Raw genomic sequence first — 18,836 nt, forward strand, 5'->3', positions numbered from 1 at the left:
CTGCACTTCTACACTTTTTTCTGAATATTGCTGCATTTATTTGTCGTACTGTCCTGTGAACTGTACTGCCTCTTTCATCATGACGTACGTGGCGGTGCCTGATTGGTATAAGACAAGGGGCGGAAGGTGGATTTTATTTTATTGTTTAACAACATTTCACACTGCCACTACCTTTGGCATTGTAAAACCTCCAGTGCTTTCCATATGAAAACCACTCGTGACTTTGTATGCACTTGCCATGTGATGAATCTTCACATACCTCCATCAAACAGACGTGATGACCTTTTGTGCTCAGTGATCACTTTTGATTTTTACAATGTACAGATGGCTGAGGTAATTTGCAAGTGATGTTTACTGTATAAACAATAACGATGTTAAAACGTGAATCCAAAATAGTTATTTCATACAATAAAAGAATTCATTATCATTGTTTTACTTCATCAATCATTACATAAATAATATATACCTGTGATGTCATGTCAGGTTTCAGAACAATAACAAACCACACAGAGGCTGCTTTTAAGCTAAGAAATATAATTTATTGCATACAAATTATATTTAATTACAGGTAAGAAGGCTAAATGTTTATTTACAATTGGTACTTTACAGAGATAAAATGTCACGGAAATACGTATTTTTTAAACATTTGTTTTTGTAAAAAATTCTTTTTTTGATTCTTTTTTTTTTTTTTTACTTTTTTTTTAAAGAAAGTACTTTTGAACAGGAACAAAGAGGAGTTTAGTCCATTTGCAGCAACATGTATCAGAGCTACATTGAACAATCCAAAAAGATCTGAGAGAATAAATACTGGTCTTCATTAGCCAGTCTCTGCAACACGAAAGCCACTAATAGCATCCATGACCTTGATCCAATTATCCAATCCAGAAAGTTGCACCTCAGAGAGAGAGAGAGAAAAAAAGTTTTGCAATCCTGCGCCACTTTTTGTTTGATACAAAATCAAAAACCCTGTTTTGTGTTATGCTCTTATTTGAAAAAATAGATTCTATTCTTTCAGGAGGCAAGAGAAGTGAAGATGCTTTTCTTTTGCTCTTGCATAGCACTTAAAAATGTACACCCCGCCTAACCACTGCAGGCGCGCGCACACGCACACACACACACACAAACACAAGCATTAGATAGACCAGATGAAATGTCCGCACAAATAAATGTATACATAATAAAGGTGAGGTGTGAAGGGTTGTGCCGCGCACAAATAAAACAGCATACAGACACAAGCACACCAAACCATTCAATCAGTGACATGACTCACTGCAGAAGGGATACTTCTGGTGTTTTGGTTTTGAAATTTAAAAGATATAAACACGTTTTTTTTCTTTTTGCGAACATTGTTACAATTTAAGATGTAACAGACATCATTGGTGTTTCCTTGCTCGCGATCGTTGAAAACATGGATGGTAGTTAACACTGACGATGAAAATAGCTTGAGGGTCCTGGCCACAAAACAGGCAGTTTAGAAAACAGAGGGGGGATAGAATGAGAAGAGACTTAAACATAGCTGAAGTGTGAACCTTTTCCTGCCTTATTTTTTCAAGGCATAGCTAATCTATTCTGAAAACTTTATTTGTGAACTCCAACGGCACATTTAAGCACCTCTTCTGACGTACAGTGGACCCTCCAAAGTGGAACCCCTTAAAAGCGATACAATTTCAACCAATAATCCCTTGGGAAAAACAAAACCAAAAAAAATTATTGAAGTCAGCTCAGTGAGCATCGAAGGACTACTCCTTGCTTATTTATCAAGCAGATGCTAAGCTAAAAGCTATGCAGCTGAAATGAAAATGGCAAATGATTAGCATTAAAATTACCAGAGACGTTTGCTAACGAACGGCACATTCAAAGAGATGCAGCATAATGAAGAAGAAAAAGAGGCAGAGAAGGTCCCCAATTATGTAGGTTCCATTATAGTCCATGTACCCACAGAGCAGAGAAAATTATATGCCTATTAGTATTGTTTTATGCCGCTCCGTATGTTCTAAACAAGCAGCTGATTCTTCTGTATGGTTTTGTTGAACGGTTTTAAATTGAATAATCTTTTACTTTAGGTGTCAGTTTTACAGCAAGGGCCAATTACTTATTTATATAATCCTAATTGAAAAACTGTGTGCGGAAGAGTCTTATTTTGGTTTCCTCAGAGTGATATGGTATGATAGTCTCCAATTTTTTGGACAGAGCGAGAATGAGAACAGGCACTAAGGAATAGTTTCTGCATTTTAATAAGTTGAAAATTGTTTAAAGCATGTTGGGGGGGGGAGTTCAGGGGGGCAGTTAAACTATATAAAAATGTTTTTAAATATGTTCTCTCTGTTTGGCATATTTTCACCTATTGTGGGTAAATTGAGAACAAATAATTCCCAACATTCTCCCCCACCAAAAATGTTGACTATTACGTTCTTAAACTGACACATTCTGTGAGAGAAGCACCTTTTATTTTTCTTAATTTCTTGACGTTTCTTGTATACTCACACCGCAGGTTTATTTTTGTACCGACATGTACTGTATATTTATCTTGCCTAAACCCCCACCTGGTTTTCTGATGCTACCTGCAAAATATTTTCCTTTGATTATGGTCATCTTATTATGTAGATTTTGTTGTATTATGCAACTAAATAAACAAAAACGACCACAAAACACAAGATGTGTTCTTATGCAACTCAGACAGACGTAAACGGCTCCAATAAGTCTTGCCACAATTGACAGTGTCATCTTGTCAACACCTTCCTGATCTCTCTCAAAGTGGGTATTTGGACATTGTTTATTTGATTTAGTGTAAGTTTTTTTTTTAATCCAGACTTATCCAGTGATACACATGGGCTAGGGACTCAAGCCTGCCACGATTATTGAAAAGTCAGAAAGTCAAACACTGCCTATCACTGCCACAAGGTGGCGGCACAGCATCACTTTTATTTTAGACAGGGCTTTGGCCTGAGGCTCGAAAGTCGGTAAGCTTTACGACAGACGATAGGTTCCTCTTCAAAAAAATCATTGCTTGTATGGGGAACACTAAGCTTGTATGATAATTAAGAATGCAAAGTTTATTAATGGCACAACTGACTCTGAACCAGATCACTCTGCAGCTTGCAACTGATCGTGTTCGACTTTGAAGGCTCCTCTGTCTCACAGTGGCATGAAAACACATTAAAAGTACAAAATGGTGTCGTTCCCAAAGACTGAGCGGCCTGTTGTGTGCTTAAATCTACTGCATGGCCTGCTATACTGGAGTAGAAATAGTATACAGACAAAACAAAAGCGAAGAGAGAACAGCAAAGATAAACGATCCCAAATATGGATGATAACTTAAAGAGCGTTCCCCAAAGGAAACTTTTAAAGGATGACCAGAAAACTCTTGCAATTTATTCTCAGCGGATGGTAGTGCGGCAAAGTGGGAGGAGAGATTACGCACAGGCACCCCCCTGCCAGTTGCAATGATATAGTGTGCACGCCAAGGCTTTGAGGCATTTTGCTAGTACAATAGAAACAGTCACTCGTTCTACTCGACGAGATAAGAAGAGCCCAAAGCCAGACGCTCAAACCCGAATGCTTCCTTTTCGTCCTCGTTTGATTCGTCCGCAACCAATAAGCGAGAAATGCGAGGCAGTCTTGAGCGAGAGCCGATTAATGACCGCTTTCTTTTCGGAGTGCGTCTGCAGCCCGCGGTGCTCGCACGCACGACAATGGAGATTTGCATCGGTGACAAAACAATCAGGCGACTGGCCCGAGGTGTGATGGTGTTCAATCATGCACTTCCATGCTGCTACTCAAACATGGGTAATCCCACGTCTGCTTTTGTATTTTTGTTCATACTTCAGGGGGCTGAACACATTCTTTTTTTTTTGTTTTCTACCCTGAAAGCAGCTCTATTTATATACAGTACATTAACGTGGTCATTTACAGACACTTTTACTTTCTTTCTTTTTTTTCCCCCCAAACAAAAAACATCTTCAAACTGATTTCAAATCCCCCACACCGCATTGGAGGATTCAAACCCAGTGGTTATGCAAATGAGTTTATGAAGATGTGTCCAAGAGGTAATAGAGTACATGGAAAAGGAACTAAAATGCTTTACCATCTGTGTCGCAGTGGGCATTTTATAGGCATATTTATGATTTGTCGCATTTACTGTATGTTCTTGTTCCATCAACAATCACCATCTGTTGTCATGACAACCAGCACCTCACTCTTGCCCATCTCCTCGAGCGCCGTCGCCAGAGAGACCAGGTCTGCGTCTCCTTGGTGACAAGCTTCCCATAAGTCCAGGAGAACTCCTGTGGGGCTGGGCTTTGTTGCAAAGTAATTCAAGTACCTGGGGGGCAGTGGGGGGTACAATTAGACAACTAGTCAGCGGAAACGCCATAACAGAAAATTCAATTCAGTCTTTGTCTGTGGATTTTTCCGTATGGCTAAGGTATTACAAATTAATCCCGGTATCTGGAGCAACGTGTTGGGGTAAACGTTTGACTTTTAGTGGTGTGTTGTGCGATTTTTGTTTTCCAATGTTTAATATCAATTGGGAAACACTACTTGAGTCCATTGCTGATCTTGACAAAATAAAGCTCACCTGTCAAAGCCTAAACTGCGTGCCAGTAGTCTCCAGTCACACCCTCGGGCGCTCGGCGCGTCCAAACTGGCGCAGATCTTCTGGCGGATGGAGCAAGGCAGGCGGAAGGCATACGGTCCTACTTGAGAAGAGGGCAGACAGGAGCCTGCTGCGGGGAGCGGCGAGTGAGGCGGTAGAGTCTGCGTTGGGAAGAACAAATAGCAGAAAAGGGTTGAGAACAATCTCGCGGCGAGGATCTCACGGAGAGGATCTCGCAGCGAGTAAGTGATGGCTCACATTACCTCCTGGATGTCGGTGTGCAGCTGAAAGATTTGTCCCTCCCCTTCCACTTGTCGCACACAGATTTTACAAGAGAGCAGTGACACGGCTAGGCTGCTTCTCTCCAGGCTGAAGGTGCAATGCAGAGGTCTCTGACTGCCACTCCAAATGTGATAGAATGGGATCTCCTGGTAGAAATAATCATAAAAGTGAATTTCAATCAGAGACGTTTTAGCTTTGATGAGGTTTTGTATTTTGTAACCCAGTCAATGTCACAATGTCTTTCCGCTATTCACAGCATTGTGTTTAGATGGAAGGGCTAAGGCAGGGGTGCCCATTACGTCGATCCTGATCTAACGGTAGATCTAAGACAGGTCCCAAGTAGATCCGAGTGTCGAGGAGAAAAAAATAATAACCATTTGTGTGTCTTTGAACACGTTAGTAATGTATAGTTTTGTGTTAATGTACGCTGCACCCTAATCATCCTATCAGTCTCATTTTCACCCCCCCAAAAAAAAAAATATATATATATATATATATATATATATATATATATAAATAATAATAAAGCAGGTAAATCTTGAATTTACGGTGGCGCGTGATTACGTCACCGGAAGTTGTTAGCGCTCAACAGTATGCAATGTGATCAGAGCTGTTGCGCTCTATCTTTTATCGTCATTATTCTCATTCAGAGTTTGCTTCGTGTACAATTCACAGAGGGCACGGAAAAAGAATAGGAATCTAGGAGGGCACAGGGAAGCACTTTACTAATGGTACGTGTGAGCTACGATAGTTAACAGGCTGCAAAAGTGCATTGCAGGCCTCAGTTTCAGGCTGTTTCTCATCATGGCGTGCGTGCGTGTGCGTGTGTGCGTGTGTGTGTGTGTGCGTGTGTGTGTGCGCGCGCGTGCCGGTAAGGGTAGATACCGGGATGTTAGTTGATCGAAAAGTAGATCTTCGGTCCAAAAAGTCTGGGCACCCCTGGGCTAAGGGAACTCACCTGGTACTTGGCCAGCAGTTTGCTTCTCCAGTGAGTGTGAGGAATGTCGTGGATGGACAGACGCAGGTTGTGGTAACTGTCTTTAAACAGCAACGGCTTGGGATCCTCCAGCAAGACCCCACCGAGACTCCGCTCCAGATCCAGCACTTCCTGGATGCAGACAAGACTTTGGGGTTTACTTCCAGCATCGATTTTGTATGGATTGGAACATGAAATACACCTGGAAATCTGATGAGAGGTATTCATTTTAGATTGTGTTTATTATTGTGTTTGCAATTAATAACTTAGAAATGGTCTGTCTCGTACCGAGAGTTGTTTCCAACATTGTGCCCATCTTTTCTAGCTATGGGATCTGTCTCTACTCATCCATCCATGTCAAGGCAATAACAGCTACCTATTGGCACCACCAATTTTTGGAGGTGTACATGGACAACAAAGATGGGCGTGGAAGGTGGTCTCCAGGTGCCCACTTCACATCAAATCTGATTGCCCTGGCCAACTTTACATCATCCATAAGTGGAGTTCAACTTGCAGTGCCTTCTAAACATATGCATCTGCAAACATCTGTAAAAATACCAAAAGAAAGAAAACTGCACCGAAAACGGGGCCCAGAGTGTCGATTAAAGTTGAGGCCACTACTTGAGGATGGATATACATTAAGTGACACTAATACCATAAGGTGAGATGAAAAACTAACAAAATGAAGCACAAAGGAAGGAAAGGAAGAAATTGGAAAATAGAAAATTACAGGTGAGACAGAAAAGAGACTCCATATCCCACCTTGAGTGCATGAGGGGTGTCATGGATGCAGTATATGCGAAGGCTGTAGTCCAAGGAGAGGCAGGGCGCTCGGGGTGCGAACAAAGCCAACTGTAGGCGCTTGCAAGCCGGTTGCGGGGGGCACGACTGACCCACCAGGCCGTACGTGCCAAGCTGCTCCATGAGAACATGACAACACTCCTCCTCCAACTGTAGATAGTACGGAGAAGACAAACTTTCCTCTCCCACCGTCAGCACCTCCTGGGGTGGGGGTGGGACAAAGGAATGAAGTGGGTCTCAATAGAGACACTTGACTCATTCATACACGAAGCAGTCTCACCTCCCATGCTCCCTGGTGTGTCTGCGTCTTCAGTGTGAGTGTCCAGTCAGGTGTTGGCGTGTCAAGCTGGGCACAGTGTGGCAAGGTGAGGACAACAGGGCGATTGAGCAGCAAAGCAGACGGACCGCAGCTCACTGCGGGGCTCAGCACAGTCTGACTGCCCTCAGATGGCAAACTGTGAACACCACACATCAGGTCGTATCAAGAGGTGCCAAAACATCCCATTCAACTTCAAAGGGCACAGTCATAACATGAGGAAAAACATTTCTGACTGAAGCGAGGTTGTACAGCGCACCATGTGGGCTTGAAGAAATGAAGACGAGATCATGGGCACTTACGTCGTTTTGTCCCATTTGCTGATAATGAGGTACATTTCATAGAACTTCCCCTGGGGGATGGTGCCAGGCGGGACCAGCAAACTCACACCTACAGGAGAAGGTGGCTTTTGTGTAATCCGGGACAGGCTTGTTCACATAAATACATTTATATACAGTATATTCATAGGCGGGTACACTGACGATACAAACAATCTTAAAATGAACTGACCAATCACATGGCATACCGCTTAAAAAGGTGTATAAAAATTGTCTTGCTCAGTATTGATTGATATTGTCAAGAGAGGTATTCATTTGACAATATGGTAAATATACACTAGCCTATATCTGGATGTTTGTGGTGTAGCTGTACTGCATCATATTTGCTTGTATTTTATTTTAGTAATCCTCACGTAGTTGAATACGGGAACCAAATGTTGCCGTATGACGCAAAGCAACTTGACGCTGCTGTAAAGAATAATATCGAGAATTGTTGAGTAATATTTGTGGTGATGAAGTTTCTTTCATGCAATTCTTGAATTGGATCTGGATAGATTCATCAGTTTGTTCATGTTATTATTTTTAAGGTTTCTTTGGAAATAGTATATATTTTTTAAATTTAACCATATGAGCCAAAACTTACTTTGTCAATTTGAAGGAATTTTGTGGAGGATTGTCACATGTGATGAGGAACGGACCAGTTCAACCTTGTCGCAAAAAAAAAAAAAAACTGTGGTTGACTGTCTCCATCGGTGTTCAATTTCCAATCGAAACATTCCCCATGCCCCGGAATGCAAATGGTTGGGTCCTATCTGTCCAACATCCGTTTTCTTAAACCAGAAAGTAGCATGCTAATAAAAAATAAAAATGGCCAAATACCGTTGAATGATTTATGTGGTTTTTAAAATGGATTCTTTTTCTGTTGCTATTTTACCCCTACTACAGAATTTAAAATGGTAGAGTGCAGTCATCTTTCATCATCCTTTGTGAACCAGGAAGTGGCCTGTTAACATACAGACTGACAGGTCTGCGCTCATCTGAGTGACGTTATAGTTCATCTAAGCATTGCACACATTTCACATTTTGAGGCCACAGAAGGACTCCAACCAACAGTGCTTCATTGCTATTCTTCCAGGGACCGAATTGATCTCCGAGTGTCTCGAGATTCCTTAAATCTCCCAATTTTTGTTTTGCTGGTATGTGTATTTAAGGGATGTGAACATGACATCTGTAGCACCCCATGAGAAGTTAGAAAAATGGGCCTGATTTCACTGGTAAACTTGACATTTGATGGACATGAGTTATGTTTCGGTCTGGTTACGTTTGGTTTTGAGTCCTCATGTGCCCTTTTTTCGCCACCTGTTCTCGTTATCAGTGTTCCTTGTGTGTAACCAATTAGCTCCCTCAACCCTTTGTGTCTTGTCCAGGTGTTTCTCGTTGTCTCGTCACTTAGCTTGTATTTAGTTCCCTGAGTTTCTGTCAGTCTTTGTTGGGTCGTTGTGAGCTGTGAGTATGTGAGCATACGTGTGCTCCTGTCATGTTTTGTTTCCTGGTATAGTTTGGTTTGATATTTGTGATTTCCAGGCTTTTTTTGTGAGTACTTCGACTTCGTGTTTTTTTTCATTGTACTCCTGTGTGTATTTTTTTGTAAAATACATTTTGGTTAATCCACCCTGCCCCTCCCTGCCTCCCCGCTTTTCGCGGTCCGACAACTACCATCACGCAAAACGTGTCAACATGTCTCTCATCATAGGATTCATGCAAAAATCTCATGGACCATTTCCTGAAATTCAACAGCAAAGCTGCCATTTTCCTTTGAACCAGCCATTTTTAGCGCCTTCCAGCACTAGTCAAATTCCTACAAGGGAATTTGCCCAAATGAAGTCCAATGGGAACCAGATGGGCGGCGCTAAATTTTTGGCTCTCTACATACTATTTTCCTTTATCTAAACCTGTAATGTCTCAGACTGTCTCCCAATTTCATGATGAGTTGAGTACATTTTGAACAATTTTAATGCTTGCGGTGACTACCTGTGTTCGGGATGGTGAGGCGCCCCCCCAGGTGACCCAAGGTGGCGCTGGTACTCAGCCCAGGCTCCCTGGACAGCGTGTGGCTATGGAACTGTCGCTCCCTCCCGCCGGTGCCCACCGACTTCAGGCTGAGGATGTCGCCGTCTCCTGAGCACATATCAGCGGGGATCTCCAGCGACGATAGCGTGGAGGAATTATACACCTTGATTTTGAGACTTGGCAGGGGATCCAACAATGGGGATGTGGTCATGGGGATTTTGTGGTGGCTTTCGTTAACACCCTGCTGCAAGGAATAGAGCGGCCCACGGAATGCTCCCGCTGTGGCCGTCAGGTCGGGAGGAGCGGACGGATGCAGAGGGTGGAGGTTATCTGTGGATACACACACACACCCACACACACACACACACGATCGAGAGAGGCTCTTCTCTTATCTGCAGAAATGAAACAGCCCCAGCTGAGAGTGCAAAAAGTGGTGCAAGTGAAATGGATTAATGTTGCCAATTAATATTTGATGGCCAGAACAAGAGAGGAGATACCACGACAAATGCTCTGAACTCTAAAATATGTAATGTGGTAAAGAAGGGAGAACTGTCTCCGTGAGAGAAGATAATGGTGTCATGGTATAAAAAGAATTCCCGTTTAAAAATAGAAAGCAGAGCTGGAAGTGGAATAAAACGTGAGGACATGCTCCTGTGAGCAGGAGCAAAAGGAGCCAAAAATGAAACAGGAAATAACACCACGAGTGTTATGTTTGTGTGTCAACTTACCTTGTCTGGGAGGCTTGTAGTTGCCAGGGTGAAAGGCAGCGGCGAGGGCAGATGAAGAGTCTGTGATGTCTCCGTGCAGGTGGCTGCATCTGCGGCGGTAAGCCAGCACGCCTACGCACAGCACCAGGATCACGCACAGCAGTAGCGCCCCAACCAGACCAGCGTAAACTGCTACACCCATCTCTGGCGCCAGCGCTGAGAAACGTTTGAGAAAAAGTGAGCACAAAAACTTGCGCATGTTAAGATGACTGAAAGGGAAAGAGGTCGACGAGTGTTAGTCATGGAAGTACAATCAGCAGTAATGCAAATGACTTAGGTTGGATTTTCACAAATTATATTTCTTTCAAATTTCAGTTTCCCTAAATGCATACTTTTACTATGATCTATCCCCCCTTACTATCTTTGTTACTTGTGACTACAAAATGCAAAGAGATTGGTTGTTGACGTAATCCATGAACTGTTTGAACACAAAGCCAAAGAATAGTGCTGCCTGTACTGAGGTGGTAGGAATACTGGTTGAGGGAAATCATGAATTTGAGACACAGGTAATCAGAAAAATCTTTATATGGACGCACTGCTACAGTGTAAGACTTTTACCCATGTACCATTCCACAAGGTGACTAACTATGACCAACGTTACAAATATTTGCTGTGAGGTTACTCGTACTTTTACTCAAGTACCGCTTTCAGGCACTTGATTGCCCAAAACCACCTGAACCACGGGAGACCTTTTGCGGTTGCTTGACCTTGTCCACACCGGAGTTCGAGTCTGTGTTGACTGTTGCCCAAATGCACGACATCAATGGGGGCAACAAAGTAAAGTTTGATTCATGCAGCCTCAAGGTGCTAGTGTGTAAGTCCCCTACTTAAATCTTCTTATCAGAGAAAGAGAACCGCTCAGTAAATATGAGAAGTCCTGATTTGATTTTGATTCATTTGCTAAGAACCTGGATGAGCACTAAAAGTAGAACTATCAGTAATTGAGGTAGAGCCAAGCACAGCTTTGGTTTTAACTTTAAAATGAGGACAGAGGATTTTCCTCCTCCATCTGCTTATTTGGAATAACATTGTCGAGCTGATCACTTGACAGACTGGAGTTAGGGAGGAAGAGGCGGAGCAATCCCCGCGACCCGTACCAATTCTAGTCTACACACAGGCTTGTGATTTCATGGATCTGTCAATACGCATGTTCGGATGTTTTCAGAATTCCACCGGACTTGTTTAAGAGGATCATGCAGTAAAGAAACAATGACAAACGGTCGAAGACATAAAAGCAAGATGGATAAAAGATGTTGGCCTTATGTTCACCTGCTTCCCACTGGGCTTTATCTCCTTCCTGCTGGCTGATTGCTGGTTGGGATTAGACGGCTCAACGCAGCCTCATCAACCCCAAATACTAAAAGCAACAACTGGGAATAATTGCGCTTTTTATCTGCACCTTGGCTCCCCTTACAGTTGCGAATTAGAACTTATTTTAAAGCTTCAGGGACAAAAATGAATTTGTTGACAATCGGCACCGGTGAACGTATTAAAACGCTTGCAGATTTCACAGTGGATGTGTGCCGGCCTTTTCCCATTTTTCCACACTCTTCTGTGTGTAAGGTATCAATGCACAATTAGGCGTTGAAGCCGCCATTTCAGAAGCGTAAGAGGGGTGTAATGCCACCAGCAGTGACCAGAATGGGAATTTCAACATACAGAAGTCTTTATGTTGAAAGCAATTGTCACAGACCCCAACACTGATGTCGCCGGGCTTTAAATGATCTAATTATGCAAGGCCCAACATCTGCGTGCAGGTGCACTTCAGCAACGGCAAAGTCCCACTTTGGCAATTTCCGTTTGAAAGGAACGGGTGAATAGAGGCCTGGCGCTACGAGCACATATCTATCAACCATCACAGCAACTTGTGAAAAAGATGCACTGTGTCAGTTTCAATTTCCTGGAAACTCCTCACAGAAAGCACTATCCTTCAGATAAGACGTTTTATTAATTTATGGATTACTTTTGTAGGAAACATGGTCCAATATGTTACTAGCAACGATGAGGTCACAAACTAATGTAGCCAGATGCAACAGAACATGTCGGTTATGAAACCATATCTCAGAGTGTTCCAAAGTTTGTACAAACTTTGCACACCACTCTGAAAAAGTAACAACACGGAAGGTGTCCTGGCTGGTACCCCATAATCACATGGACAGAGATATTATTATCCTTATTAAAAGCTAGGATACAATTCAAATGGCTAACCTTGTTATTATTATCTTTATTATTATTATAAGCATCTTTATTATTATTATTATAAATTTGGTCAAACGGTCTCGTAGTGTTCCTTTACTGCATTAATAGCCACGGTAGACAAAAAGGGAGAGGAGATCGATATGCTTATTATTCATTGAGAGGGCAGAGGAAGAAGCCAACAAAGAATAAGAGCAGAAGTTAAAGGAGATGCAGGAAAAATAGGGGAGGAAAGCAAGAGGCAGACTTGCTGGAAGAGGAGTGCCTCCATGCTCATGTGGCACGATGGAACCAAATCCGACAGCCGTCCGCACTTATTACCAGAAACGGAACAATAGGGAATTAGGTGCATTACTAAGGCTGCACTCCCCTGAGTCCATGTCACATTGTGCTAAAGGAATTAACATCACTTTAACTTTAAACCAAATCACAGATTAGCTGAACAAATCAACTGGGTTGTGCTTCCACCTCACAGCTCGGTAGACATCTTGTTAGTTGAACCCGATGACTTGACGTTTATTCCATAATTTGGTTTTAGATTAATTCTCAATTGCAGCAAGATGTGAAGCTGAGAAAGAAAAGTGAAACATCCACTTTGAGGAGAATGGGAGCTAAAGATTACGCTGTACACAACACAGATGTTAGGACCATACGGATGCCAGACAACACACTGAGGATGGAAGTAAAAAAAAAAAATTGGTGGTTGAACTTACGATGACTTGCATGTTCAATAGAAACCTTTTTATCTGTTTGAACAAAAGAAAAAAACAAGACCGAAGAAATTTCAAATGGAATGAATGGACGACACGTACTGCAAATCAAACAGGAACAGAAAATAGAGCAAAGTGCCTCTTTTAAGTGAAAATAAAAAATAAAAAATCAAGACTAATAGAGCTACATTCCAAAAAAATAGTCAGTGTTTCAAATGTGAGTGGCAAGCCCTATTCCAAGGCCAGTGCCATTCTTTTCCTGTTTATCGAGAACAGCAATCAAAAGTAGTTAAAAATGACAAACATTGACAGTGGCAGGAGATGGCTTCGTACGTGGTGCGTGAAGGAGAGGATTGGAATGGCGCTGGCAAGAATGCTAACAACTTTACATTCTCCCTGCAAAACGTGGTATCGTGTTCATCCCATTTTATACACATCTCACTACTGGCAGGAGTATTTTCGATATTATATTACAACGCCAATATACACACATCAGTACACTCAGTACACAAAGTGATAGCCAACAATTATTTACAGAGAGTTACTCTCAACTGGGGATGGGGGGAGGGGGCAATTAAGTGACCAAGAGTCTTAAATCCTTGCATGGTGGTTGCCTACCACTCCCAATCATTTGACAGTGGAAGAGGCCACCCAAAGAGTGACATTTATGACAGCTGCATTTGTTTACCCTCAAAGGAAAGACAAATGAGACACAAGAGAGCCAAATAATATTTAAAACAAAATAAATCAAATTAATCAGTGATCTGTGGTGTCCCAAATGACACGTTCACACAACATCTCCAGCGTAATGCTTCTCATCTTCCCTCTGTGTCAAAATAACTTGAGTGCATCTTTTCCTGGCGACCTCCGGAGACTTGTGTTGCGTTAGCCCACAAAGTCTATTTGTTTAATCTGCTGTGCCACACATGACGGTTTGTGTCAGCAATCACGTGTATTTCTCAGAGTGAAAGTGAAGCTCCGTCGTTCCTCGGAGGATGCGTCCGATCCCCCCAGTTGCATTTAAGGAGGTTTGTCCGAATGCTCGGGCGTGTTGCTTTTGTGTCTTTTCGTGTATGTCTCTTAAGTGTGTGCGGCCTCTGTGGATGTGCGCTTTTGACTCTAATGCGCTGTCATTTGAATCTCTCCGTGCTCATCACGGGGCGCACACTCGGTGTCAGGTTGAGTCTGACTCATTCTCATATGCTTTACACTGCGCTAATTTTTCGACTCTGATGTGCCATATTCATTTCTCTCACCGTCTCTCACTCTCCATCTGTGCTTTTTGGATGTGGCTCGTCCGCTTTCTCACTTTTGCGAACGAACATGTTCCTTCTTGTAACATCTGTCTAGGCGGTGTCTCTATTTTTTTCTCATCGCTCTCTGCAGGATTCGTGTTCTTCCAAGATACTGCGAGAGGTTTCACACCTTGAGGAATACATTTCTGTACAAAATCACTTGGACATGCACTGCATTCCATGCACTGCAATACAATTTTTACATTGTATTTTCTTATTGTCTGTACAGTGTCCTTGGGTGGCATGAAAGGCGCTTTTAAATAAAATGCATTATTATTATTATTATTATTATTCTACAAAATGGTCTAAGTGTGCAAAGAAATCACTTTCTGAAAGGAGTTGTATTACGATTTGAATGACCACCTGGGGCAAGAAATATAATCGAAGAGGATTTGTCGATGATGGCTGCCGTAGAACATCTATATTCTCTCAGATACGAAGCTATTGAGACAGTCTCACAGATTTAGCGGGTATTCATGGTCCAGTGGAAGACTAAAGGTTGAAAGATGACTTCAACTTTTACACAATCCATTCAGGTTACTTACTGCGTGCACAGAGACCCTCAGTACAGTTTTTGCTCTCCATCATGCTCCCGCTGCAGTGCTTGCCTCCATTCCTGGGTGGAGGCGCTTGGCATTCGCGGCTTCTCCAGTGGGTGCACTCTGTGCCACAGGCAGACCACTTGGCCCATTCTGTCCAGCCTCCATCCACTGGAATGACAAAAGTTATGGTGCGTAAGAAAGAAAATGAAGCGGAGCAGCACACCATCATGGTAGCGATGAATTAAGCATGACTTCAGTACATTACATAATAATATATCATAAGGAAAAGTGGATCATTTAGCAATCGAAGTAACATAGTGATCCTGATGTGATTGGGTGAGTTATGAATCCAAACCGGACTTTTAAGTTTGAATTTATTTTTAAAAAAAGCTCTCTTTATTAAGTCAAAGATTTTCTTCACACTAATAGGTTTTATGCGACCCCACTAGGAGCACGGCATTCTGATTATTACTGCATTTATGGAATATGAATGAAGCAACAAAAGCCACCCATTTGTATCCAACGCAGGGGGTGGACATTTTACAATATGATATAATAAGTCTTTATTTTATAGCGCTTTCACATGCCGCTTGTTGTAGCCTGAAAACAAATCACGGCTGCTCAGGGATCTGGGAGCTGCTTACGTCTTAGCTCAAACATCACATGACCAAACTCATTAAAGAGTCCAAACTACTGTATGGCTATTGTGACGTTGAAACATGAAGTAGCACACGCTTGATCGCTCTCTCGTTCGTTCCCGCACTCAGAAACAGAATCGTGTGCTGAACTCAGAAAAAGGAGCACTCAACGTAACCGAACGTGACGTTCGCCCTGACCACTCAGCGGCAACACAACAATAAAACACACATAACACAGTTCGCTACAATATACGACATTACATACATCTAATAAATTCCTCCTAATCTTCATTACAGTACCTCGTTTTGATCGGGTAGATCAATTTGATCATTTGAGTTATATGGACTAATGAAAAAAAGCAAAATGTTTAAATACGTTTAAATAAAGGTGAAATAAAAAACATAAAGCCTGAGAACAGTAAAATATGTTTACCAGTATTTTGTTTTTGAATCGATAGTTGGTTGACAGCATTCATAGTGCAACGCGCAGTGGTTTATAGTTTTTAATTTCAAAATGCACTAAACTTTTCCATCAAGAGATCTTAAGTCCACAGTATCGCCTTCAATCTAACTAGCGCCACCATTTATAAACATGTGAAGAATCCCGATACAAGCTGCGAAGTTATTTAAATCTGAATGTACATCTAAGTTGTCTTCATTTTTAATATGCACATACCCTACAGAATTCAAGCTGTAAGCTAATAAAAGTTCTATAAGAGCAGCTGTTTACTGATGCGATCTGCTGCGATTTACGTACGATCCATTTAGTCGACTAATGGTGACTACTATTCGTGACTAGTCGACGAGCAAAATCATCCTAATTTGTGGCAGCCCTATTTGAGAAGTTGCCGCGCTACGCGGCACTAGAAATAAGACAGATGAGACCGTCATGCTAACCTGGACACAGTGTGGTGCAGGTCACTCTCTGGAAGGGCGGGCCTTCACAGAAGGCTCCTCCATTGAGGGGAGCGGGGTTGGTGCAGCTTCGTGTTCGTCGCTGCCAGCCCCGCCCACACTTTGTGTTACACTCGGACCATTCGTTCCATAAGGACCATCCGCCGCTCACTGACATACAAACAACCAAAGGGTGCCCTAAGCATTCTTTCAGTTGACAACATGAAAACATAATAAATGGGCATGTAACAGTTCCATCCTAGCATACAGTTATTTAATCCAGAACAAGAGCTGCATCGAAACAATACAGCACATCAATAATAACGCTTAGTTGCAAAACATTTGAATACTTTGTTTTTTTCTATCATATCGAAACGTGTGTAAACAATGAAGACAAGGGAAACTGTACGTTACCGAAAACAATGAGCGTTGCTGTGCTGCTACGTCTTTTGGCCACCACGTTGCGAGCCAAGCAAGTATAGTTGGCCGTGTCTGACAGTCGGGCCTGCTTGATTATTAGATTGTGATCGATGGTGATCAGAAAGTTGGAGTCCTGCGAAGGGTCAATGACGTCTTCGTTCTTCAGCCAGTCCACCTTAAAGGAGCAGAACCTCATTATTCCGACTTTACACATTTATGGAAAAGATGTTTTGTTGCAAACCATCTGGCATGTTAAATTTTTTTTCAAAATCCAAAACTGCTATTTTGTCTACTATGAAGGCGTCATCCTTGGTTCAGAATTATACCTGTGAAGCCATCACTAGGATCTTGGACATCCTTCCAAATCACTAATAAGTTTTGTTGAAAATGGATGGAAAGAGATCTTTTCACACCAGCTCTTGCTAGGACATAGATAATAAGTAAATATATTGAAGCACCACCCTGTGTAAGGTTTAAACCACCGATGCCCTAAATTTATAGAAATGGCAATTAACAAAATCTATTTTTGTTTGTTTGTTTCTGTCATATTTCCACACCTGTAAGTTTTTGAACCGAAATGATAACTGTGAAAAAATACTGAAGCACATTACCGGTAATTATTTCTTACATCACATAAAAGTTGTTTCTTACATTCGGAAACAGAAAAAATATATACCGGTATATATATTTTTAGTAATGAATATCATTCTGTCTTCTCAGATAAGTCCAATCAGACTGTTCACATATGGGTACAAATAGCTTAATTCGGTATGAAATTCTTCAGTCCTGCTCCATGTAGTAAACTACCGTGAGATCGCTGAACTTGTTGAATGTTAATTGAATGTTTTCCACACAACTATCTGACCAATGTTCTGGGCACACAAAACTTCTGTGGGGAGGGACGACTTTCAGTCGAATATAGAGATGCGCAATGATACATACGTAGACAGCGGTGATGTAAGAGAGTTGTACCTCAGCGGTGGGCATGCCTTCTGGCGGGCGACACTGCAACAGGACTTCCTGCTCAAGCCGCACCTCTCGGCCCAGTGGCTCCTGCTCAAAGTTTTTCCTCAAGTCTACAGGGCAGAAACGCAGATCTGCAGTTGGCGAAAGTTTCTTTGTGGCCCCCAAATGACGTTCAGTTTATCACTAATGTGTATTTCATTCTGTCAGTTTTTTTCCTCCATTTGTACCTTCTCAACAGGACTGTCAATCACAAGACAACTCACACAGTCATGCTGGATGACAGCATGTCAGTTTGCACGTACACTTGACAGATGACAGGAAAAAAGCCATGATTAAAAAAGGTTGCCCAAAACTGACATGCAATGCGGACGTAGGCGCGATTGCTCTTGGTGGTGCCGGCTGAGCTCCAGGCTACACATTGACACCAGTAGTCCTCCAACCCGAACAGCTCCTCAACTTGGGTCCTCGATACCGAGATGTCCACCTCCCTCACCACGAGGCCTGTGGGGAGACGGCGATAGAGAGCGATAATGCACATCCAAAACGAGTTGGCTACAGGCCAAATGCAGTTTTTGTGCACATAAAACCTCGAAAGAGCTAATGGGACATGTCGTTGGAAATGCTGTTTGCAATGGAGTATGCTGTTTAGGTCTGTAAAATGCAAGGTGACATTGCTGTGCGTCTGTAGTTCTGTTCACTTGTCATCTTTGATCTTTACCTGTGACCTGGTCCAAGCTCTCTCTTGTGACATGGTCATTTTGATTGACCCACTCCCCGTTGCACTTAAAGTAGATCTGTGTGGCAGGTGACGCCCGGCAACGGAGCTGAATGGGCCGGTTCTTCACGATAAAAGCATCCTCCGGTTCAAGCAGGAATTCCGGGAGAGGTTCTGCTGGTGCTGATGGATACGAGTCCGGAAGAACCTCGGCATCACTGTAGTCGCTGCTTTCTGAAAACATGTACATACACAGGGGTGGTTGAAATGAATGCTGTTCTTCGGCATTTGCGTGGAGAGCTGTTCTGTAGTGCGAGCTGCCAGAAATCCGGTCAAATAAAAGCCTTCCAGACAGACCACAGCAGTACACGTTCAT

The 18,836-nt window shown here is 42.5% G+C and overlaps 1 protein-coding gene across 3 annotated transcripts in view; it reads right to left on the reverse strand.

Moving 5' to 3' along the window:
• Positions 1 to 541: 541 nt before the first annotated feature.
• The window catches only part of unc5b (unc-5 netrin receptor B), a 50,136-nt gene continuing 31,841 nt past the window's right edge, over positions 542 to 18,836 (reverse strand). Inside the window, exons 2-18 of one of the 3 annotated variants that reach the window (XM_086122359.1) lie at positions 18,464 to 18,694; positions 18,103 to 18,246; positions 17,752 to 17,855; positions 16,774 to 16,954; positions 16,363 to 16,530; positions 14,831 to 14,995; positions 12,994 to 13,026; positions 10,046 to 10,240; positions 9,279 to 9,647; positions 7,272 to 7,359; positions 6,934 to 7,108; positions 6,615 to 6,854; positions 5,835 to 5,984; positions 4,858 to 5,022; positions 4,577 to 4,755; positions 4,167 to 4,321; positions 542 to 895 (exon numbers count right to left, since the gene is read on the reverse strand). In XM_086122359.1, coding sequence (XP_085978485.1) covers positions 873 to 895; positions 4,167 to 4,321; positions 4,577 to 4,755; positions 4,858 to 5,022; positions 5,835 to 5,984; positions 6,615 to 6,854; positions 6,934 to 7,108; positions 7,272 to 7,359; positions 9,279 to 9,647; positions 10,046 to 10,240; positions 12,994 to 13,026; positions 14,831 to 14,995; positions 16,363 to 16,530; positions 16,774 to 16,954; positions 17,752 to 17,855; positions 18,103 to 18,246; positions 18,464 to 18,694 — 2,765 coding nt within the window. In that variant the 3' untranslated portion in view covers positions 542 to 872. Of the gene's footprint in view, positions 896 to 4,138; positions 4,322 to 4,576; positions 4,756 to 4,857; positions 5,023 to 5,834; positions 5,985 to 6,614; positions 6,855 to 6,933; positions 7,109 to 7,271; positions 7,360 to 9,278; positions 9,648 to 10,045; positions 10,241 to 12,993; positions 13,027 to 14,830; positions 14,996 to 16,362; positions 16,531 to 16,773; positions 16,955 to 17,751; positions 17,856 to 18,102; positions 18,247 to 18,463; positions 18,695 to 18,836 lie in introns of all 3 variants that reach the window. The other 2 variants (XM_086122360.1, XM_086122361.1) reach the window with 2 other exon arrangements.

This window comes from Hippocampus guttulatus, chromosome 10 (assembly GCF_054856545.1).
Source record: "Hippocampus guttulatus isolate MCC_2025c chromosome 10, RoL_Hgut_1.0, whole genome shotgun sequence".
In the NCBI taxonomy this organism is placed as follows: domain Eukaryota; kingdom Metazoa; phylum Chordata; class Actinopteri; order Syngnathiformes; family Syngnathidae; genus Hippocampus; species Hippocampus guttulatus.